The 21,202-nt window shown below is 32.6% G+C and overlaps 1 protein-coding gene across 2 annotated transcripts in view; it reads right to left on the bottom strand.

Annotated features, from left to right (window-relative positions):
• The window catches only part of LOC118196911 (cullin-5-like), a 142,848-nt gene extending 122,032 nt beyond the window's left edge, over positions 1-20,816 (bottom strand). For both annotated transcript variants that reach the window (XM_085823892.1, XM_085823893.1), the window contains exons 1-2: positions 20,643-20,816; positions 12,651-12,760 (exon numbers count right to left, since the gene is read on the bottom strand). In XM_085823892.1, the coding sequence (XP_085680018.1) occupies positions 12,651-12,760; positions 20,643-20,660 (128 nt within the window). In that variant the 5' untranslated portion in view covers positions 20,661-20,816. The remainder of the gene's footprint in view (positions 1-12,650; positions 12,761-20,642) is intronic.
• Between the last annotated feature and the right edge of the window lie 386 nt (positions 20,817-21,202).

The following is a 21,202-nucleotide window of genomic DNA, read 5'->3' as shown; positions in this document are numbered from 1 at the left end:
AAGAGTATCAAAATTTACACACATGCACAAAAAAAAGCCTAATATTTATTTGTTTACTTTTATTAAACATTTCTTTCAATAAATATTTCAATAATATTTCCTTTCTGAAATAATTCTTCCATTTAAACTTGTATTCCAAATTAAGATTTAACTTGAAATTAATGTAGATTAATTGACTGAGAGAATTTGATTTTTGTAGCGTAGTTTACGCGAGATAAGATCGCTAGGGGTCACATGATATGACAGCCTGAATCAGCTATGAAAGCATAATAAATTCTTATATTAATGTCTTTTTACAAATTTATACTCTTTATTTACTTGTTTTTTACAAAATTTTAAACGATATTAAAATGTTTATGCCTTCAAAATAAAAATTTCTTAGAACTAACAACTAATACTTGTTAACATTTTTTAAGTGTATACTGCATGTTGTTGCCAATAAAGTCTGCTTGGCGAGATTTGCGCCGCTGAAACAGAAAAGTACCGAATAAATTTTATTAACTGTATATTGACTTTACAAACCCGTACACATGCAACAGTATCATAATTTATATTAATTAAGCATTATGTTAAAAAGTAAAATAAAAATTTTAATTATCAAGAAGTGTGCTAACTGACTTAAAAATTGTCCAATATGTTAGTGAATAAACTAATTAAATTTGAAAGATAAACTAAATGTCTTATGTCTTGCTGAATGGCAGCATTCTACAAATGAATTACGCTTAATTGTATGTGGATAATAAATGCTGCTTTCTCATGTACCAGTTTCCATGTTACAGTCATCCACAATATAATAACACTTTATTTCATTATTTACTATCGAATGAAAGCAATATACTTTGTTCAAGACACATAAAATTAATTATTCTATGCAACTAAAATGTTGACCTGATAGTATGTAAATTGTTTTTAAAGTCCAGTACAAAATGCATATATAGACAGCCTTAACCCTCTGGCTGCTCATCCCGCAATTTCCACGGGCAACTCAAATGTAGCAAAATCTTCTCATCCCACAGGCATGTGTTTTGATTCCTTTACTGAGGAGCGCATCCCGTTTTTTCACCCGTTTAACCACTGAAATAAATTATATACAGTATTACATGTTTAGTTTACACTTTGGAAAACAGATATCATTAATTGTCCACTAAATTACAGCGTTTGAAGGCACGTGGTACTAACGCTCAAACTCCACTTTTTGCTGCTTTTTTCTTACAGAAATGGCTAGAAAATAGAAAACATTTAGTGATTATCTTGATTATTTAATTAAATTATTTAATTATTAATTAGATTTATTGATTAGATTAATAATTAGATTTATTGAATCTGGTGCAAAGACTGAACTTGGACTTTGCTTTGAACCCTGTTTTGAACTCTATCATACTAAACTGCATTTCTAATATATTTATTCCTCAGTGCTTTATATTTTCTTAAATTTTATATATTTTATTTTTTTACATTATGCAATAAATAGAAATTAACTGTAATTAGAATGAAATTTATTTAAAAAAAATTTTTTTTCGTGGTAACATCTGAAATTGGTTTCTCTGGCAACTTAGTTTCTCATGATGAAAATCTATATAAAAAAATATTTTCCAGAAAGGAAAAATGCATTTTTCCATTCTGCAATATATATAGATTTAATATGTGGGAAAACACACACACACACAATTTTTAAAGTGATTTCGGTTCACAAATTGAGCAGTCAGAAGGTTAAAAAAAAAACCCTTCAGATTCCACCAATTTAGAAAAAACAATTAAAAGTGGTCTCAGCTACAGTCAAAAGTCGTTAATCCCGACTCGTCGGGACTTCGGCGATTCTGGATTATAGATCATCAGTTTAAATCTCGTAAGATGGCATGCAGAAATTCTAAAATTAAAAATATGAAACTGTAATTTATGAAATAAAGAGCAATTATGATCTAAAGGGTATCAAAATTTACAAAAAGCTTAATATTTATTTGTTTACTTTATTAAACATTTCTTTCAATGTAAGTTGTTTAAGTTTGCTTTGTTTTATGTGATAATACTTTCTCTTTAATTTTATAAACAGACATAATTTCTTGTTCAGTTACAAAGTTCCGCTGTTCAAGTCCCGTAATTGCTGTGCCGAGAATACCGACTAACTTGTCAATCGAAATTTTTTCGTTTTCACTAACCTCTCTGTCACCTTCATCATGTCTTTATCCATTTTTTGCAGCAATTCCACTTTTTGTTTGATGGACATCGAAACATACTTTCGTTTTTTAGATCCTTTGAGAGCTCCAGCATTGGATATTCTATTTGACATAATCGAAAGTTCAAGTTTATTTTTATAAAATTGCTCTTATTTTCTGCAAAAAATAATAAGCCGGATCCAATTCGAAGATTAAGGAACAGCGCAATCATCAACATTAAATGAAATAGATAATTGGATAATTTTAGCTTATACCGTTCGTTATACATAAAACGCGCATGCGAAAACTTATTCTGCGATTGCGTACACGCATATGCGCAGTCGGAAAGGTCTTACACGCACGCGTAAACGCCTATGCGCATGTGTCAACGTGGCGCATGCGCAGAAGGTTTTTAGCTTTGAGGTGCGGATTATAGATCATTCCGAATTATGGGTGTCCGAATTAACGACTTTTGACTGTATAACATTTTCATTGCCCTAGGCCAGCCATATCAAACTGCAAGCTGCCTTTGAAGCAATTTTCCATGGCAGGTTTCTTTTGTCCAGTTTTACATTATTTTCATTATCATTAAAAATTAATGTGAGTAATGTCCCAGAAAATCTACAAATAGAGCTAATTAATTTACTCTGTAATATAAATCTTATTCAAAGATTTTAAGATTACAGATTTAATTAACTTTTTTCTATATCTGTCAATTAATAAATACCCTTAGTTACAAATTTTTGCAATAAGGATTATCACTTTGTTTGAGAGTATAATAATATGGGAAAAAATTTTTTCACAGTTGAAAATAAATAAGCTTAAGGGGGGAACAGATTGATCGATAAACATCTACAATTACTGATGAATTAATGATCAATGAGCATCTACAATTACTGATGAATTATGATAAATGAGCATCTACAGTATCTCATGACAATCTAACCAGAGGACACATATAAGGCTAGTATGACCTTTTCACTCTGTTCGTTTTACTGTACGTTTAATGACTTATTTCTTGCCAAACTCAGCATATTTATTTAACAATCATTTTATGCAATGAGACTTCACTTGAATTTGATAGTTAATTGTAGGGCATGTTTTTCATTTTCTTAATTTATGTGAAATTTTTCACTGTTATTCATATACATGAATTTGGTAACATTTAAAAAATCATTACTTAAACTTGAAACAAAGAGCTAAAAATATATTCCTTGCAGTTTGGTTAAATTTTTCTCCCCAGAAGCTTGCTTATATAAATGTAAAACATATATTAGCAAATTTGGAAATAAGTTATTTTCTCATAATTTGTAAGAAAAGTTCTGTTTTGAGTTGGCTGCTTCAAAAACAATGGAACAGAGCAAAATTTTTTTTTTACTTTTTAAAGCTGTTGATTACATTTTAATTTGCAATTACTTTAAAAACTCTTAACTATGTTTTATAGCAGACATTATAAAATATTATATCAATATATAATATTAATTGTCTCCCAAAGAAATATATCCAGTCTTGCCCAGACAATCAGCCTCCCACAGTACATCTTGTCCTATATTGTTTAGTACTATTTAACAAGCATAAAAATTACAAAACAAATTATCCTACAAGGTCCAGCTTTTAATTTCCAGGACTGACGTAACTGTAGAAGAACGAAAAGTTGGTAGATGGCAGATGGCACTAATGATTGCATATTGAAGAGCATTTTCTTGCGTATGTGCAGTGCAATTGGTGCCATTCTAAAGTAAGTGGTTCTCGTGGAAAGGCACATTTAAACATAGCTCTTAAATTCCTATTGTCGAAGTGAAAATGGAGCAAAGAATTAACATTAAATTTTGCTTCAAATTGGGCATGACAGATGAGGAAACCTACGAAATGTTAAAACAAGTTTATGGTGAGGTAGCATTATCCCGCTCAAGAACTTTTGAATGGTTTAAACGCTTTCGAAACGGGCGTGAATGCGTCGAAGATGATCCACACACAAGTCAGCCGTAGTCCGTACGCATGCCGTAAGCTATTGAAAAAGTTCGAGATATGGTGAAATGTGGTCGTCGATTGACTATTCAAGTACTCGCCAATGAATTTAACATGGACAAAGAGACGGTTTGACGGCGAATTTTGACGCAAGACCTAGACAAATGCAAGATTTGTTCCAGATTCGTTCCTCACCATTTAAGGGATGAACAAAAGCAATTGAGATTGGACGCATGTGGCAAACTCATCGACAACGCTGCTGCTGACCCTGCATTCCTGGATAGGATAGTCACGAGAGACGAGTCTTGGTGTTATCAATATGACCCTGAAACAAAGTGTCAAAGCTCCGAATGGCGGTCTCCAAGTTCACCAAGGCAGAAAAAAATGTGATTTGAAAAGTTAAAAATCAAGGTCATGTTAATCACTTTCTTCGATTGCGATGGACTCATTCATCGTAAATTTCTTCCTCCTAACATGACTATCAATGGACAGTTCTACACAGAAGTTCTTGACCGACTTCAAAAACGAATTCGTAGAGTGAGGCCTCATTTTCAACAAAATGGGAGTTGGCTGCTGCAACATGACAATGCCCGCCCACACACTGCGTTGCCTGTGAGGTGATTCTTAGAACAGCGTGGTGCCATTGAAATGCAGCATCCACCATACTCTCTAGTACCCGCAGACTTTTTCCTGTTTTCTAAGCTGAAAAATTCACTGAAGGGAAGAAGATTTCAGGATGTCGAAGCCATCAAGAAAACTGTAATGTCACTATTAAAGAGCATTCCAAAAGAGGACTTTAAAACTTCTTTCCGAAATTTGTACAGCCGAGCACAGACGTGCATTACGGCTGATGGGGATTACTGTGAATCCCCATCATATTAAATGGCTATGTGTTTAACATTTTTTTTCTTCCGAGTTATTCCATGAATCCTGGAAATTAATAGCCGGACCTTGTATATCAATTAACTGCCATCGGAAAATACAGCATTAGAAATGTCGGTAATTTTAAATTTCCGCGGCAATAAAGTCACCAAAAATGAAACAACCGACGCCAAACAGTATATCCTAGCTAGTAACCCTTCTCCGCCACATTTTCAAAACAAGTTGCGGCCATTTTTTATCAGTCACGTCTTCTCCCTAATACATCAAAAATGGATGAAAACCAATGAAAATTTGAGATTTTCCCAGAACAGAGGAAGACTTTGTCAAATTCTTTCAAGAGAAATGAGTTTTGCTTAAAATTGCTACGAGTGATATTAATCATCAAATGAAATTGTATTTCGGAGATGATATTTACTGGCGCTGCAACTTTTCAATTTGTTGCAGTAAAAGAAGTATCTGGAAAAGCACATGATTTGAGTCATCAAAATTGAATTTCTAGAAGTGTGTGAGGTTTATTTATGGTTGGAGCAAAGAGTTAACTTCAGTTAAATGGTGTAAAAATCAGTCATTTGGAAATCTGTCACGGTACAGTTGTGGACTAGAATAACAACATGCACCAGGTTTGTGCAGATTTTTTGCTTAAATGTCAACAACGGAAAATAGGAAGACCTGGTATGATCAAAGTGGACGAAAATATGGTAATAACTTCAAAAAACAATACGGGACAGATTCTACTACAAATGTGGATCTTTGGTGGAGCTTGCCATGAAACAAACAAACGTTTCCTTGTGAAGCTGCCAAACCACATTCTGAGCATTCTATTAGAGGCAGTTAAGCAAAATATCAAAAAAGGAACTATAATATATTCGGATTCATGGGAATCGAAATGCACTGAAAAACTGGAAGAGGAAAATTTCAGAGATTTCAAAGCTAGCTATACCATTTTGGCGATCCGGAAACTGAAACGCACACAAAAAGTAGAAAGACTATGGAATAGCTCCAAATGGTGAAATAAAAAACACAAAAACACGCCATCATCTGAAAAGTTATCTTCTGGAATTTATGTGGAGAAAAGAAACAAAAGACCCATTTGAAAAAATTTTAAATGATAGTAAAATGTTTATGCCTCTAAAGTAAAATATTCTTAGAATTAACATTTGTTAAAATTGCTTTATGTGTATACGCTGTGCTGTCACCAATAATGTCTGCTTGGCAAGATTTGCGCCGGCGAAATGGAAAAGTACCAAAATGTCTTTTGTTAATTATAACAGAACTCAAATGTTCATAAGAATTATTAGTGGATTCATTATAAATTAAATGAATTTTAATTTATACCAACTAAGACAAAAATTAACAACTAAATAAAGATTTAAATTACCAAGAAGTGTGTATATTGTTTTTAAATCACAGATATCAAGAATCCTTATTTAAAATTTCAAGGACGTTGCTTTTAAATCGTAAGTTATACAGTAACCATGCATCTCATTTATATAAATTATAGCATATTTACTTCATAATAATTGGATTCATTGTTAGAAAGGTAAAAAATTTAAATTATTAAGAAGTGTGCTTACTTCTTTTAAATTATTCAGCATATCCATTGACGACTGGTTGACTGTGGTTAAAAAATAAGAGTTCTTGTGCTTTATCAAATGAAGAACTCTCAGAAACATGCATGATATGCATAATAGCTCATGAAGCATGCGTCTTTTGCTTCATACAGAGAGAATACATTGCTTTTACATCTCTCAATTTACAGATATCTGCATATCAAACATACCAATGAACGAATTATTAAAGCCATAAAAGTTCAGCAAGTTCATTACCAATAATTGAAAGCACTGGCTGCATGGGAGTCTCAAAGTAATAAAAATAATAATGTTATAAAAATAATCCTTTATCCTATGAAGGCATCTCTAGAAATTCTTGCTCCCTCTGTCATGTTAATTTAATTATCAATACTTCCATATTGTTCAGGTTAGGTGATTTGAATATGGCAAAGCACATGAGGGCTATTTGACTAAAGGACGAGACACATTTTTTGGAGGACTTTGAAGGAAACTGGCTCATATTCATATTACACATTATATATGGAGAAAACCATGAAGACAGCCCATTCACCTGGGTTCAAACCTAAGTCGAACTACTGGCAGTTTTCAGTTCAGCAGTTTTATGCATTTGGCTACTGGTAGGACCTTCCTTTCACACTACTCCATACAAGTTCAACTGGGTTCAGTTTGCAATAATATGGTGGTAGATGGAGCATAGCATGTCCATGTTCAGCAGATACAGCATCAGTACAATGCTATTCAAATTGTTTTCGAATATTAGAAATGGGAGTTCCGCTTTCAACATGGCCCACCAGCGGCTGAGCAGTAAAGTCGCTGAACACTGGTAGTTCGGTACGAGGTTCGAATCCTGGGAACGGGCTGGCTGCATGGGCGTTTTCGTGGTTTTTCCCATGTGTAACGTGTATACAAACCAGTTTCCCTTAGAAAGTCTTCCACAAATGCATCCCTCTTCTTAGGCAGATAGCCCTCGTGTGCTTTGCCATAATTAAATACACTAAATACACCAAACACCACTGCTTTCAACATATCAATTTTCCAAAGAATATCTGTTCCTGTCCATCAAAACTGAGCATCTGCACTTCTTGTATTTTAAGAAAGAATTTTTTAAGGCAGCGCTGTCCAACTTATCACAGCCCATGAACCATATTTTCTTCACCAAACATTTCGGGGGCCAAGACAGTTGACAAAAATCAGTTTATGTTAATTAAAAAAATATTTTATTTATACTTTAAAATATTTTTTATACTTTAAGAAACTTTAAAATATTCGTAATATATTAATGAGAACATTGTGGCCGTATTTGTTTAGCAACAATATCTTTTATGTCCACATCAATATTTGTTGTGGCAAGTCTAATTATATCTTCAAGAGTGGAATCTTTCAAACTGTTTCTATATTTTGACTTTATGTATTTCATATCGGAGTATGCACGCTCGCAGATATATGTACTTCCGAACATTGATACAATTTGAAGTCAAAAATTTTGGGATATTTCTCTTTATCTAAAAGTTTGAATATTTCTATTCCAGTTAATCCACGAGATGTAAAAAATGGGTCAGCCTTCAGGTCGCATAATTCTATTTGATATTTAAGATCAACAGAGTTGATATCAATATTAATTGAATCACAAAATAAATCAATAGATGATTTAAGATCATCAAATTGAGAAAATCTTTCATTGAATTCTGTAATTAGCATATACAATTTTGGTAGAAATACTTTAAAATTCGCTTCTATATTACATTCCTTCATTTCTTCCTAGATCTCTTTGCAAGATTCAAAATGAAATAAATTATTTTGCTCCAAATTAAACCTTAACAATTTAAATTTGTTTCAAAGTCCAGTAACATATTTATAAAGGCAAAGCACATTTTGATCTTGTCCTTGCAAGGATTTATTCAAAATATTTAAATAATTTGTAATGTCTGGTAGGAAAGCAACTGAAAAAATAAAATTTTCATCAACTAAATTTGCTGTTAAATTTTCATCGACGGCAAATTCTGTGAGAAAAAGATGAACTTCTTTTCGAACTGTAAAGAATCTCCTCAAGCACTTTCCAGCACTTAACCAACGAATGTTACTATGTAAAAGCAGATCTCCATACTCAGTTTCCAATTCATCCAAAAATGTTTTAAATTCTCGGTGTGTAAGAAAACGATTTCCGCCGCAAATTAAATTAGTAATTTTGCAATCCTTGCCCATTACGTCTTTTAGTTGTAGGGATAAACCCCACAATGCCTCCTGATGGATAATACAGTGTAACATACGACATGTTATTCCTTTTTTTTTTTTTTTTGCAAAAGTCCCGCGAGCCCAATATTTTTGCTCGTCATAGCTCTAGCATCGTCGGTTACAATAGCAGTGCACTTGTCAAATCCGCCATACTGCTCTACTGAACATTTTAATTGTTTCTAAATATCTTCATCTTTTGTTGTTCCATGTATTGATTGTAATTTTAAAAGTTCTTCTGAATAATTATAGTTTTCACTTACAGTTCTTATAAAGATAAGCATTTGACTTGTATCGGAAATGTCTGTGCTTTCATCCAATGCTACCCAAAAATAGCAGCAACTATTGTTTAGATTTTCTAATTTATTAGTGACATACATGCTAATCTCGTTTACACGTCGGCTTACAGTCTGGTGAGAAAGTAATACTGTTTGAAATTTTCTTACCATTTCTCTGTCATTAAATGCTTGAGCAATTTTTATGGCACATTTCTGAATGAATTCTCCATTCAAAAATGGCTTCTTTGCCTTTACTATTTCTAAACAAACTTCAAATGATGCAGCTACAGATACTTCTTGAAATTTTGGTTCTTCATTAAAATAAATCGTTTGATGATCCAGCTGCTTTTTCATTTTTTTCACTAGTGGTATTTTCATGTCTCACGCGTACGAATGATACTTTTTTCATGCATGGGAAGATAATGGCGCTTCAAGTTATATTCTTTACACACAGCTATGATTTGTAAACATTCCAAACACTGTGGTTTACCATTCTTGTTCAGAATAAATAAATAATCTATCTCCCAGTGATCTTGAAATTCTCGATTTTTGAGATCTATTTTTCTTTTATTAGTAGCACTCATATTCAACAATTATTTTAATTAATATATAAATATGAAATTAAGTTAACAATATTATAACACAGTCACCCCTCAACAAATTCTAGACAAGACTGCACTCACACGATTGCATGAATCAACCAAATAGCGCAGGGTAGTGTGAGCATCACGTGCCCCAACCATAGATAAACAACAACCAACCACAAATACAATATGTGGCACCAACGTTGAGCCAACCATCGTCAGACGTTAAACGGATTGCTGCTGTATTCAGCCGAGTTAAGTGAAGTTACGCAAACTAAATAGTACCCACTTTAAATTCAAATTAGATTTAAATTTTCACATAGTAAATTAATTATAATATTAATAATAATAATTTAGTAACATACATTTATTCATAGAAAAATGTACTTGCGGGCCGTCAATTGGACAGCCCTGTTTTAAGACAAAACAATGTGGTGAGATGCATTATCTAACACAATTACACCGTTAGTTTACAAATTAGGCAATAATTTAAAAAAAAAAAAAAAATTTTCATATCATTCTGCATTCATTTTCTGTGAAGATCTCATTTCCTTTTTTTAGCTTTGAATATCTATTGCATGCTTCAGGAATAAATCTGTCCTCATCACCAGTATGAACAACCATAAATTACAAATCTCTTCCTGAAGGAGCAGTTAAACTTGCTGAAAGAGTGCTAAAGGGATTAGCATTTTTTAGCATTATATCCTGTCAAATTCTCTTTTTGAATGCCCAAAATTTACACACATTTCATTGGCATAGTAAATTGTCCTATCCTGTGCATGATACGTTTTTCATATCTCTTACATATCAGTGATTCCAACAATGAATATGATCAGATTCAATCACAATTAACTGCCTATTTCATTTTTTATATGCAAATTTTAAATCATTCATCCTACTGTACAAGTGGACATATTTGGGAAAAAACAGCTTCATCACTTGTAACTTTTGTCTCTTTTTGCACAGTAGGATTTTCGTTCTGTAAAAAGAAACCGTTAACTTTCCTTTGTATTGTTGCTAAACTTACATCACTAAGTCGATTGATTAAAGTTTGTGTACCGAATTTTAGGTACACAAACCCGAATCAATTAAAAATTACTTCCTCGGTAGCTAAAAATCCACCATTTCCTTTCAGTTTGGATTTCATGTGATTTATGCTTGTCACAGAAGCACTAATCAAATCAGCAAGAAAAAAAAAAAAAAAAATAATAATAATAATAATAATTATCAGAGATATTAGGAAAATGCTCCTGTAATTTGAAAAAAAAAAAAAAAAATATTCATCACAATAATCTTAAGTGGAACCGGACAGTAGTTTGCTAATGAGGTTGGAAATTACATATATTGAAGATGAAGCAGACGCCATAACAATTACTTTCCTGTGACAATCTCCTTTCCTTTTTTTTAGCTCTAAATGTATTGCATGCTTTAGGAATAAATTCATTCTCACTACCAGCAAGAACAACTACAAATCATGAATCTTTCACTAAGGGAGCAAATGCAACCTGCTGCAAGTGCACTAAAAAAAACTCTCTGAACACCTTTTATTGCGATATCCTGCAAAATTCTGCTCTTTGAATGCCCAAAATTTACACATGTTTAACGGTCAGTGAATGAATGTATTGTTAATTACTTTTCACAGCGATGGTAAGGTGAGGTCGGGATTGCCCGCAGTCTGCGGTTTGACCCCAATAATGCCATAAAAGGGGATGCCTTCCTATTGGTCATGGAATGACTGATATGATATTAGCAAATTTTTAAATAAAAAGCTGGATGCAATGTAATGTATCATTAATTTATACATTTTTCACTTCTCCTTTTTGATCAACACTATTTATGTTTCATAACGTAATTTTATACAATAGGAATTCTCAAACTTATAAAAATATATTCTATGGCAGATGCATATGCTTTGTGTAATGTTCTCAGACTTACTGCTAGTATAGGAATTTTTCTCCAAGGTTATGAATTTTGGTACTGTTCTGTTATCAGGACTGGATTCAGAAAGGTATGCATGTACGTATGGATGCATGTGTTCATATATGAATATTTATATCTGAATACAAATGTATGTGTGTGCACATATACACACATAAGCACATACACAGGTACACACATTTCCTGAATCCGGTCCTGATAACAGAACAGCATACTGCCAAAAGTTACCAAACTTGGCGACCATTTGGCAACATTTATGTCCACTCCATGCATAACTAATTGATGCTGTAACTGAATAACTGTAACCATATCAAGCTCTTAAATGTAACTTTAACCGCATATGCCTTCCAGTAATTTTAAGAAACAGAAGGTACAAGGAATTTCTCGGCGGCCGGGTGATAACTATATAAAATTGGAGAGCATATGCTCAGTTGTTAGTTCAAACCTGATTTTGGAGTACTGAGATATTTGTGAGGAATTCACCTTTTAGATGCACTTTGCATTGCATTATGTTTAATATTTGTAGTAGTTTTAATACATGAGAACAGGTTTGAACTCATTGTGCTCTGTAATACTGAGAAGAGCTGCAAGAGCAATTTTGTGGAATGTTCCAGACCTGTGAAATGTTTCTTTTGATAAAATTTTTTTTATTAATGTATCATCAGTTCTGTGTGCATTTAATTCATTACGAACCCCTATGCATGTAACAATATGCTTGATAAATATTTAGCAAATAAAATATAAAATTAAAAAATTGTTTTCATTTTATTAAAAAAAAATCTTTCAGATAGTGTATTTGGCCTGCATACAATTTGAGTCTGAGACCACTGCCCTAAGCAATCAGTATACTTGATACCACATATTAATAATACAAAACAAAATATACTTTTACTTATTTATCACATTTGAGAAAACTTCTAGGTGGCATTGATTAGGGTTAAAACAGCATCCCCTTTTCATTTTTTTGTTTAAAATCAATAATAGTTTATTAGGCCCCCCCTAACATCTAAACAAAAAAGTGCAAAATGCCAAACATTTATAGCTTACCAAAATAAATCTTGCCATTCTGTGCGAGTAACTGCTTCTTGATGCAGAAGCTTAAGTATTATTGGCCTCATAACAGGCCAATGATCATCAAAAGAAAGTTGGTTTTTATCCTAGAAAAAAGTTAATTTCTTAATTAAAAACTGCAAAATTTAATGTGTTTTACATATAGTACAATATTTAGCTCTGATGCTCAAATTTAAACTATTTTGATTTCTTACTTTCTTTAATAATGTAAATGTCATCTGAATGAATGGAAGTTTATGAAAAAAGAGATTACAATAAGTAGTTACACAAATTTAGCTAATAAATACTGTTTAAATAGAGATTTTCAGGAGCACATTAAAAAGAACTTGTGCTACTATAAGAGTTAAGGAGATGTCAAACAAAACTGCTGTTCACATATTTTAATTTTTTGATGGCATAAAAATAATTTTTATTTAATGCCAGTTAACAGATTAGAACTCTCAGCTAAGCCAGTTTTCCTTAGAAAGTCCTTGAAGGCATCCCTTCCCTTAGACAGATAGCCTTTGTTGCTGTACCATAATTAAATAAACCAAACCAATCATTTTTCAGCTTTGGTAACATAAAATTAGGGAAACCCTATAGTATCTAGAATATCTATCAGGCAAAGGATAAAACAACCTCAATATATTTAAATTATTTATGTAGAGGCATCTCTGCTTTTTGATTATTACAACCACAATTCCATACAGTGCATGCCACTTTATGTGATCATGGTTAATATAATCACTGGGATCCAGTTTTCAGTTTGCTGACAAAAACATGGAAAATACACTGCTTAGATCAACTTTTCGTCAATACGATCAAATTATTTTAGAATAGAATTTTTAAAATTGAAGCAAAGTCACCAAACATGTTCAAAATAGATTATAAAAATTGCAAATGACAGAGAAATGTTGCCAAGTAAGGGATTAAGTTGCCAAACAATTTAATTTCAATTTTAGTCAATCGCTTAAAATTACATGAAAAACAACCTTAATCTGATATATATTTTCCAGAACTGTACTGATTTTGGTGGCAATCAGAGGCAGGTCTCTTTCTTCCAGAGCAAAAAAGTTTCTGCAGAATCCTTTTTCTTCTCTGCAGAAAAAAAAATCCTTGGAAAACAACTATGACACATCCAAAATATCTTTTTGCCTAATTTAAAATTTTATATTGGCATTTTCTCTTCCAGTGAGGAATGCTGTCCAAGTATTAAGATTAGGAGTACAATATCAGTCAAGTAATTTTCAGAAATGTTATGAACTTTTGCATTAAAAATATTATGATCAGTTCATAAACAAACTTTTGCATTTTCCTTATTAAAATGCTATGAAAGTATATTTATACATTTTTAATTGCACTTGTACTAAACTGTTTAAATTTCAATCACATTAAGCAGTGCTTACTCTATTTTGATAGCAAAATAGCCACAGCTATTTTGATAACGTTAAACGATGAGGTAAAATATCTTTGAAATTGGCACTGGAATTTAAACAGTTCTACATTAAGCAGTGCCTACTTTACATCTCAAATTGATATATTTTACAAGGTAACCAAAAACGTTCTTGCAGTTTCTGATATGACATTAGAAGAGTGAACCCCAACATAAAAATGTCACCAAACCTGGCGATGAAGTGGTTAGGATGGGAGTCCGGACATTGACCAAGAGTATAAAAGCGCATTGCATTGGTACTTCAAACATAACTCACACAGCGACTGATTGAAATGGACACATCAATGGTGCTCGTTTGGAGACTTTTGGGAATGATGCCGTTAACAAACAAACGCTAGGCAATGGTTTCAGAAATTCAGGTCAGAGGATATGTCTCTTAGTGAAGAACCACGCAGCGGTTGGCCACAAGCACTGCTGGATGATGACCGCCATAGAGAGTGACAGTAGCCAAACATGTGGTGAGCTTGCTGCACACTTCCAGGTATCTGTTGAAACAATCACACTCCATTTGCACCGCATAGGAAAGGCATACAAGCTGAGCAAGTGGGTACCCCACTCACTGTCTGATGCAAACAGCAACAGCATGCTGCTGCCTGTTTCTCATTGTTTACTCCGAATCGCAATGCATCCATATTTGATCAAGTACTAACCAGAGATGAAAAGTGGATCCAGTATGAAACACCCAGGCATTCCAGACATTGGTTGTCACTACGGGACCCTGTGCCTCCCACTGCGAGACCTCTTCATCCATGCAAGATTATGCTCTGTATCTGGTCGACTAGTTGGTGCATTATGAGCTTCTGCCAGTATGCCAAACCATCACCGCAGGCCCGTACTTGCAGCATGTGGAGTGTGTGCATCAGGCACTGATGCATAAAGAGTATTGCTCGTAAGCCAGTATATATCATAAGGATGTACTCCTCCTGAATGACAATGCGAGGTGGCATATGGCTCAAGAGACTAGGGACACCAACCAGCAACTGGGCTGGGAGACACTACCCTCATCCATAATACTCCCCAAACTACCACTTTTTCCATTCCCTGGACAACCATCTTTGTGGGAAATCCTTCAACAATTGGCCAGACCTCAAAGAGATGCTCATGGACTTCTTTGCGTCCAAGACTCCCGAGTTTTACCGCAATGACATTGCACAGCTAGCCACTCATTGGCAAAAGGCACTGGATGCTGATGGTGATTACTTTGAGGATTAGCGGTGATTATTATTTTTTTATGGCTTTTTCTGTCTGACTGTCCAAAACGACAAGAACTTTTTGGTTACTATGTACAATACTTCCACAATTTTTCATGCACTTCCATCACTTCTCCATGAACAAACTACAATAAAAGTCACACTGTAGACTAAATTGTTATGAAGGCCACCGCATTGCTCTATTAGGGAGAACATTCAAGGTCTAGCAGGAGACAACATGCAAAAGATAACTGAATGTAGAGAAAGACAAATGAACAATACTCAATTTAATCCAGGAACACGAACAAATGCACTGGGTACAAAAGACAAGGTTTGTGTTTTTTGAAGGAAAAAACTGTAAATCACCAGGAAAACTGTTACATCTATGCCAATAATAAATTTTATGATCAAACTTCAAATATATGCACATTTAAATTTTTTATTTCTCCAAATGCTTTTATGAAATAAAATTTCTAAAAGGAACAGAAAATCATATTATATATTAGCATGGAGGAAAAATAGTACAATATAAAGTCTCTAATCCGAAATGATTTATAATCTGGACCTCAAAGCCACAAACTTACGCATGCGCGTAAAGCGTTTATGCATGCAGGTTTGATGCGTGCATGCACATACAGCCCATAAAGTGTTTACCCATGCGCGCTTCCGATAGTGAAGAAAGTAAGAGAACATTATTGAAAACTAAAAAATTTCGATTGACAAGTTAGTTGGTATTCTCAACACAGCAATTACAGGACTTGAACAGTGGAACTTCGTAACTGAACAAGAAATTATGTCTGTTTATAGAATTAAAGAGAAAGTATTAGCACAAAAAGCGAAGCAACTTAAACAACTTACATTGATAGAAATGTTTACTAAAATAAACAAATAAATATTAAGCTTTTTCTTTTTTTTTTTTTTCTTTTTTTTTTTTTTTTTTGTAAATTTCCTTCTTTAGCACTATAGACATAGAGAAAAAAATGCAACAACAAATATTAGCAACACATTGCACAAAGTGTTGTGTGTTCCACATACAAATATTTTTCACATTGGGCATAGTGTGTTTTTTCACCGGGTAAACACTGCATCTTTTTCTTCTCATTTCCGATATTTTTTTTAATAAAGCAATTTATGTCATTCTCACTTTCTTTTTCAAAATCTAAATCAGTTTCTGAGTCAATATATTCAATTAGTACTATGTGAACTAAAAATTCGTGATCACTTCTAACCTTTTCTTCAATACATTTTTCGCCAGTTGATACAATAACAGTAATAACTTTTACAACATTTCCTCCTCTAAGATAAATTATGCAACATGTTTGCCGCTTTCTATACTATCACAAACCAACTATGTAATAGTAATACAAATAGCCATGCTGGGTCTAAAAGACTTGATCCAATCAAAATCAAGACTCCGAATCAAAGCCCCAGCAAAAAAACTTCGGAAATGCAAAGAGGTCAACCTCAAACATGACTATCATGGACCTCAACATAATAAGAACAACAACATGTGAAATAAGCATGCTTTGAAAAAGGTTTGTTTAATTACATGGTTCACTGGAACTAGTCCATGCACTCACAGGTTAACAAAGATTAATGCAATGAAATGTATATACAGTAAAAAGTCCAAGATCTGGACTCGTCAGGACTTCAGCAGTTCCGGATTTAGGACTTTTCCCGATATTATATCATTAGTTTAAATCTAGTAAGGTACCTAAAAATAATAAAAATTAAAAATATGAAATAGTAACTTATGAAATAATGAAGAATTTATAACCTTAAGGGAATCAAAATTTACAAAAAGAAAAGTTCAATATTTATTTGCTTGCTTTAATAAACGTCTCCTTCAACGTATGTTGTGTAACTTGCATCGCTTTTTACACTAATATTTTCTTTTTAATTCTATGGAATTAAAGAGAAATGCACTTTATACTTTCTCTTTAATCTTATAGCTTTGTAAATGTACAGAAAATAGACATAATTTTCTGTTCATTTACAAAGCTTCACTGCTAAAGTCTTCTAACTGCCGCAGCGAGAACTATCACTAAATTGCCGATTAAAAATTTTTCATTATCAACAATCTTTCTATCCCTTTCTTCACCAACAGGAGTGATATACTGGATTTAGAACTATAATGCAGATTTTAAAATCCATTAGTTGACATATCACTGGGACATGGCTATGAAAAACTTCTGTTATATCACCTTCATTTATAACCACTTTAACACAAATACTGTTAACTTGAAAATTTCACTTTTTGTTTGCAATATCTGAAAACCTTCAAATTCATGGCTATCATCATAAAGGTAAGATGTCTGCTATATACTATTAGTGATGTATCATTAAATTCTTGACTAAAGATATGTTGTTTTGCTAGATTTTGCCTAGCTTCTATTGCAAGAATGCAAATAAGCCTGAATACTATAATAAGTAGCTAATATAAGCTACCTATTATACTTATGACATAAAATGATATGCCAATTTTTTTCCATATTTCAATTCTATGACTCAGATTATACCTAATCAAGTTTTGTAAAATTTTGTGCAAAATTTATGGAGAAATTTAAAAATTTATCTTGGACCATTTTTTTCAGGTTGCGCCGAGAATAATTCACTTGGCAAACTACTTAATTTACAGCAACCTTTCTTCATTCCTTTTTTTTTTTCATTGCAGACGAGTGAGAAACAAAGTCATTGTTTATACTTTCAAATCATTTTAACAAAGTGTGTAACCCACATTTGGCGTTATTATTGCTTACATCGTCCGTTCAATGTTCTTGGATGCCATTTTCCTAAAGCTCGTTTTAACAAACCAAAAGTATAAAAATCTGCAAGTGAAGCATCAGGTGATTTTACAAGTCTTTCATTATTGGGATACATTTTATTCCTGCTTCTGATTCGCGTTTTCAAGAATTGCACATACACGGTATCATCCATGTACACATTAACCTATTTTCACTTAAAAAAACATCCCAGAATTGCACAAAAATGGCAATGTGCACACTCTTGACTTTATCCAGGTACACTGCTAAAGTCCTAGCTAATAACCTTTATCGCCTTAGCAAAATGTCGCAAAACTACCTGTTACCATATTCCAAAGATTTTTACCTAAGTCACTAGCTAAAAAATGCAGTACTGGAATTATTACGTGATTTAGAAAAGGAAAAAAAAAAAAAAATTATATGATACAAGAATTCACTGGAAGATCAATACGTAAATAGTCAATGATTTTAAGAAGGAACAAAGTGCTAAAAGAATAAATTTATTTGTAAACAAAAATAAAACTAAATATTTACCTTGCTTAACCCTCTAAGCGGCAAGGCCGTATATATATGGCCTAGAATATTTATTGTGATATCTGTAAGAAGGTACATATGCGTGCATATTAAAATACGTCAACGAAATTAAGGCAATATATCAAAAGAAAACAAATCTAGGTATGAAATACCAGGAGGGTTTTTACATTAAAATCAAAAAAATAATTTGTTCTCATAGTAGTTTTGAAAAATTTGTGCTTTCTTAGCAAAAACCCTGGCCGCCCAGAGGGTTAAAGTCTGACGTACAACTTAGTCACTTAAAATTTGGCAATTATAAATTTGAAAAAGTTAAGTTTTACTTATTTGGGATAATAAATAAGATAAATAATAAAAATGTGTTGGCCCCAGAAATGTATAAAAGAATCATTCCTGCAATTAGATGTTTTTATGTCGTGAAGAGTTATTTAAAATTTAGCATTCATTTAAGAACTAAATTGCTTCTTTACAAAAGTTTTAAAAGATCTGTCTTGATTTATGCATGAGAGACTTGGACATTGACTTTGCGTGATGAAAAAGCTCTGGGAAATTTTGAGCGAAAGATCTTACGTTGCATTCGTGGCGAGATCCAAGCGAATATATCATGGAGAAGATCTAATTTAGAACTCTACAAATCTTACAAACAACCTGATATTGTAAAATTCATCAAATTACAGAGACTTTAATGGGCTGGCCATCTGGCTAGAATGAAGGAAGATCATTGCTGCAAGAAAATCTTTTCGACAAAGCCCATGCAAGGGCAAGTCTCCACTAAAATGGACTAATTCTGCTGAAAAAGATCTTAATATTTTAAAGGTTAAAAACTGGAAAACAGTTGCCAAAAATAGTCTGGAGAAGGCCAGGGCCTACACAGGGCTGTCAAGCCATTGAAGAATATTTTAAGAAAATATGATTTCTCTACTATTTTAAATTCTTCAAAATATCATAAATGGGAAAAAACATAATGCATCTAAATTTTACTAAACATTTAACAATCATGTATTCTAAACTACTGTTTTTTTAGCTAATCAAAAAGGGCAAATCACATAGCATTACACTAAGAAATGAATCTTGAACAACATATTTTATCAAATGAAATTTCAAGAAAAAGAAAAAGAGTCAAGTCATACTGTAGAGCTTCTAGAAAGAACAGCATTAATTGAGCCAAAAAATTACATATATTTGGGAAAGAAATTTGAAAAAATTCATCCATATAGAAGTGGTAATAAAACACAAAACACTGTATTCAAAAAAATTAATAGAATGAAATTTTGCTAAGTTGAACAACAAAAGTAAATCATGTAACATTGCTTTCCAAAATTAAATTATGTACTTTATCCAATGAAATTACAACCATTTACACTGAAGCTAAACATTTCAGAATTTAACATCACCAGCAGTTTATCTAGCAAGAAATTCAGCATATAATAAATTCTTTATATACTGTATATGCTATTAGAGTCTACATACACTTAAGTACTTCTGGATGAAGCATACAATGAATAAATTGGAATGGTCTATACATAAACTATCAAGTTTCAAGAACTCTTATAATAGACTCTAGCATTTTAAGTTCCTTATAATATCATGAGGACGAAGAACCATAAATTTTAATTATTCGAATCATACAAAAAATATGCATACATAAATAACAAAAACTTCAACAGAAGACAATGGATAAATAGCATAATAATGTATTGAGAAAATAATCCTAAATTACGCATATTATAATATAAAATTTCAAGTGTTATATCTATGCTTTATACTTAAAATAGAATTTAAAAAGCAATAGAATCTGATCCATAATACCTGCAAAATAAAACTTTAATTTCTGTATCAATATGCACAATCAAGCTTTTACAAGTATGCAATATTTACTGTGCAAATCGCATGCATTATTCAGATGCTCCTTTTATTTGAGCTAAAGGAAAACTCAGAAAGTTATCAGTGCTTAAATTTATAATTAATATACTGCCGCACTTCTTACATTTCGGTAAAATCGCATCTTATAATTAACAGATCTGATTTCGAGATGAAAGTGCCGCCAGCTTACCTTTAATAAAACTGCCATGCTGAATTACATTTACAATGTTGATATCATACGAATATAAATATGATTATTGTACAAGGTGAAAAGTGAGCCAAAATTCTTTCAGAGAAATCTGTATCCGATGTCAAGGCAATGAGTTTTCTCTGCTAAGCTCGTAAAACGCAATGATAGACTACATCACTTCGCTTCACTTCTGACTCAGTTTTTGTTTGCAGTTCTCAGAAATCAAAAGTCATGATTATATTCGGTTCAAGATTGGGCTGAGATTCAGCATTCTCTTGCGGATTTAAAAATTTTTCCTAGCAGTAGAAACTTAGAGATATAATTTAAAAACGTTGCAACGCTAAAAAAATGCAAAATGCGTTAATATTGAGAAAAACATACCATGACCTTTTGGAGCTAAAAAATTCTGACATGGGTTATACTTCTTGATACAATTTTTTTCATCGTATGGAGTGCTAGCGGCATACCTGAATCTACTTTAAAACAGGAAATTAATCCCTGTCGTACTTGCATATATACATCTTGAATTAATTAAGTAACGAAAGTGCTCTGCAAGGTGT

The sequence above is a fragment of the Stegodyphus dumicola genome, chromosome 9, assembly GCF_044657685.1.
Source record: "Stegodyphus dumicola isolate Sdum_Otavi_A_Nest chromosome 9, ASM4465768v1".
Taxonomy (NCBI): domain Eukaryota; kingdom Metazoa; phylum Arthropoda; class Arachnida; order Araneae; family Eresidae; genus Stegodyphus; species Stegodyphus dumicola.
The sequence above is the reverse complement of the archived record's forward strand: the minus strand, read 5'-3'. Positions and strand labels throughout refer to the sequence as shown.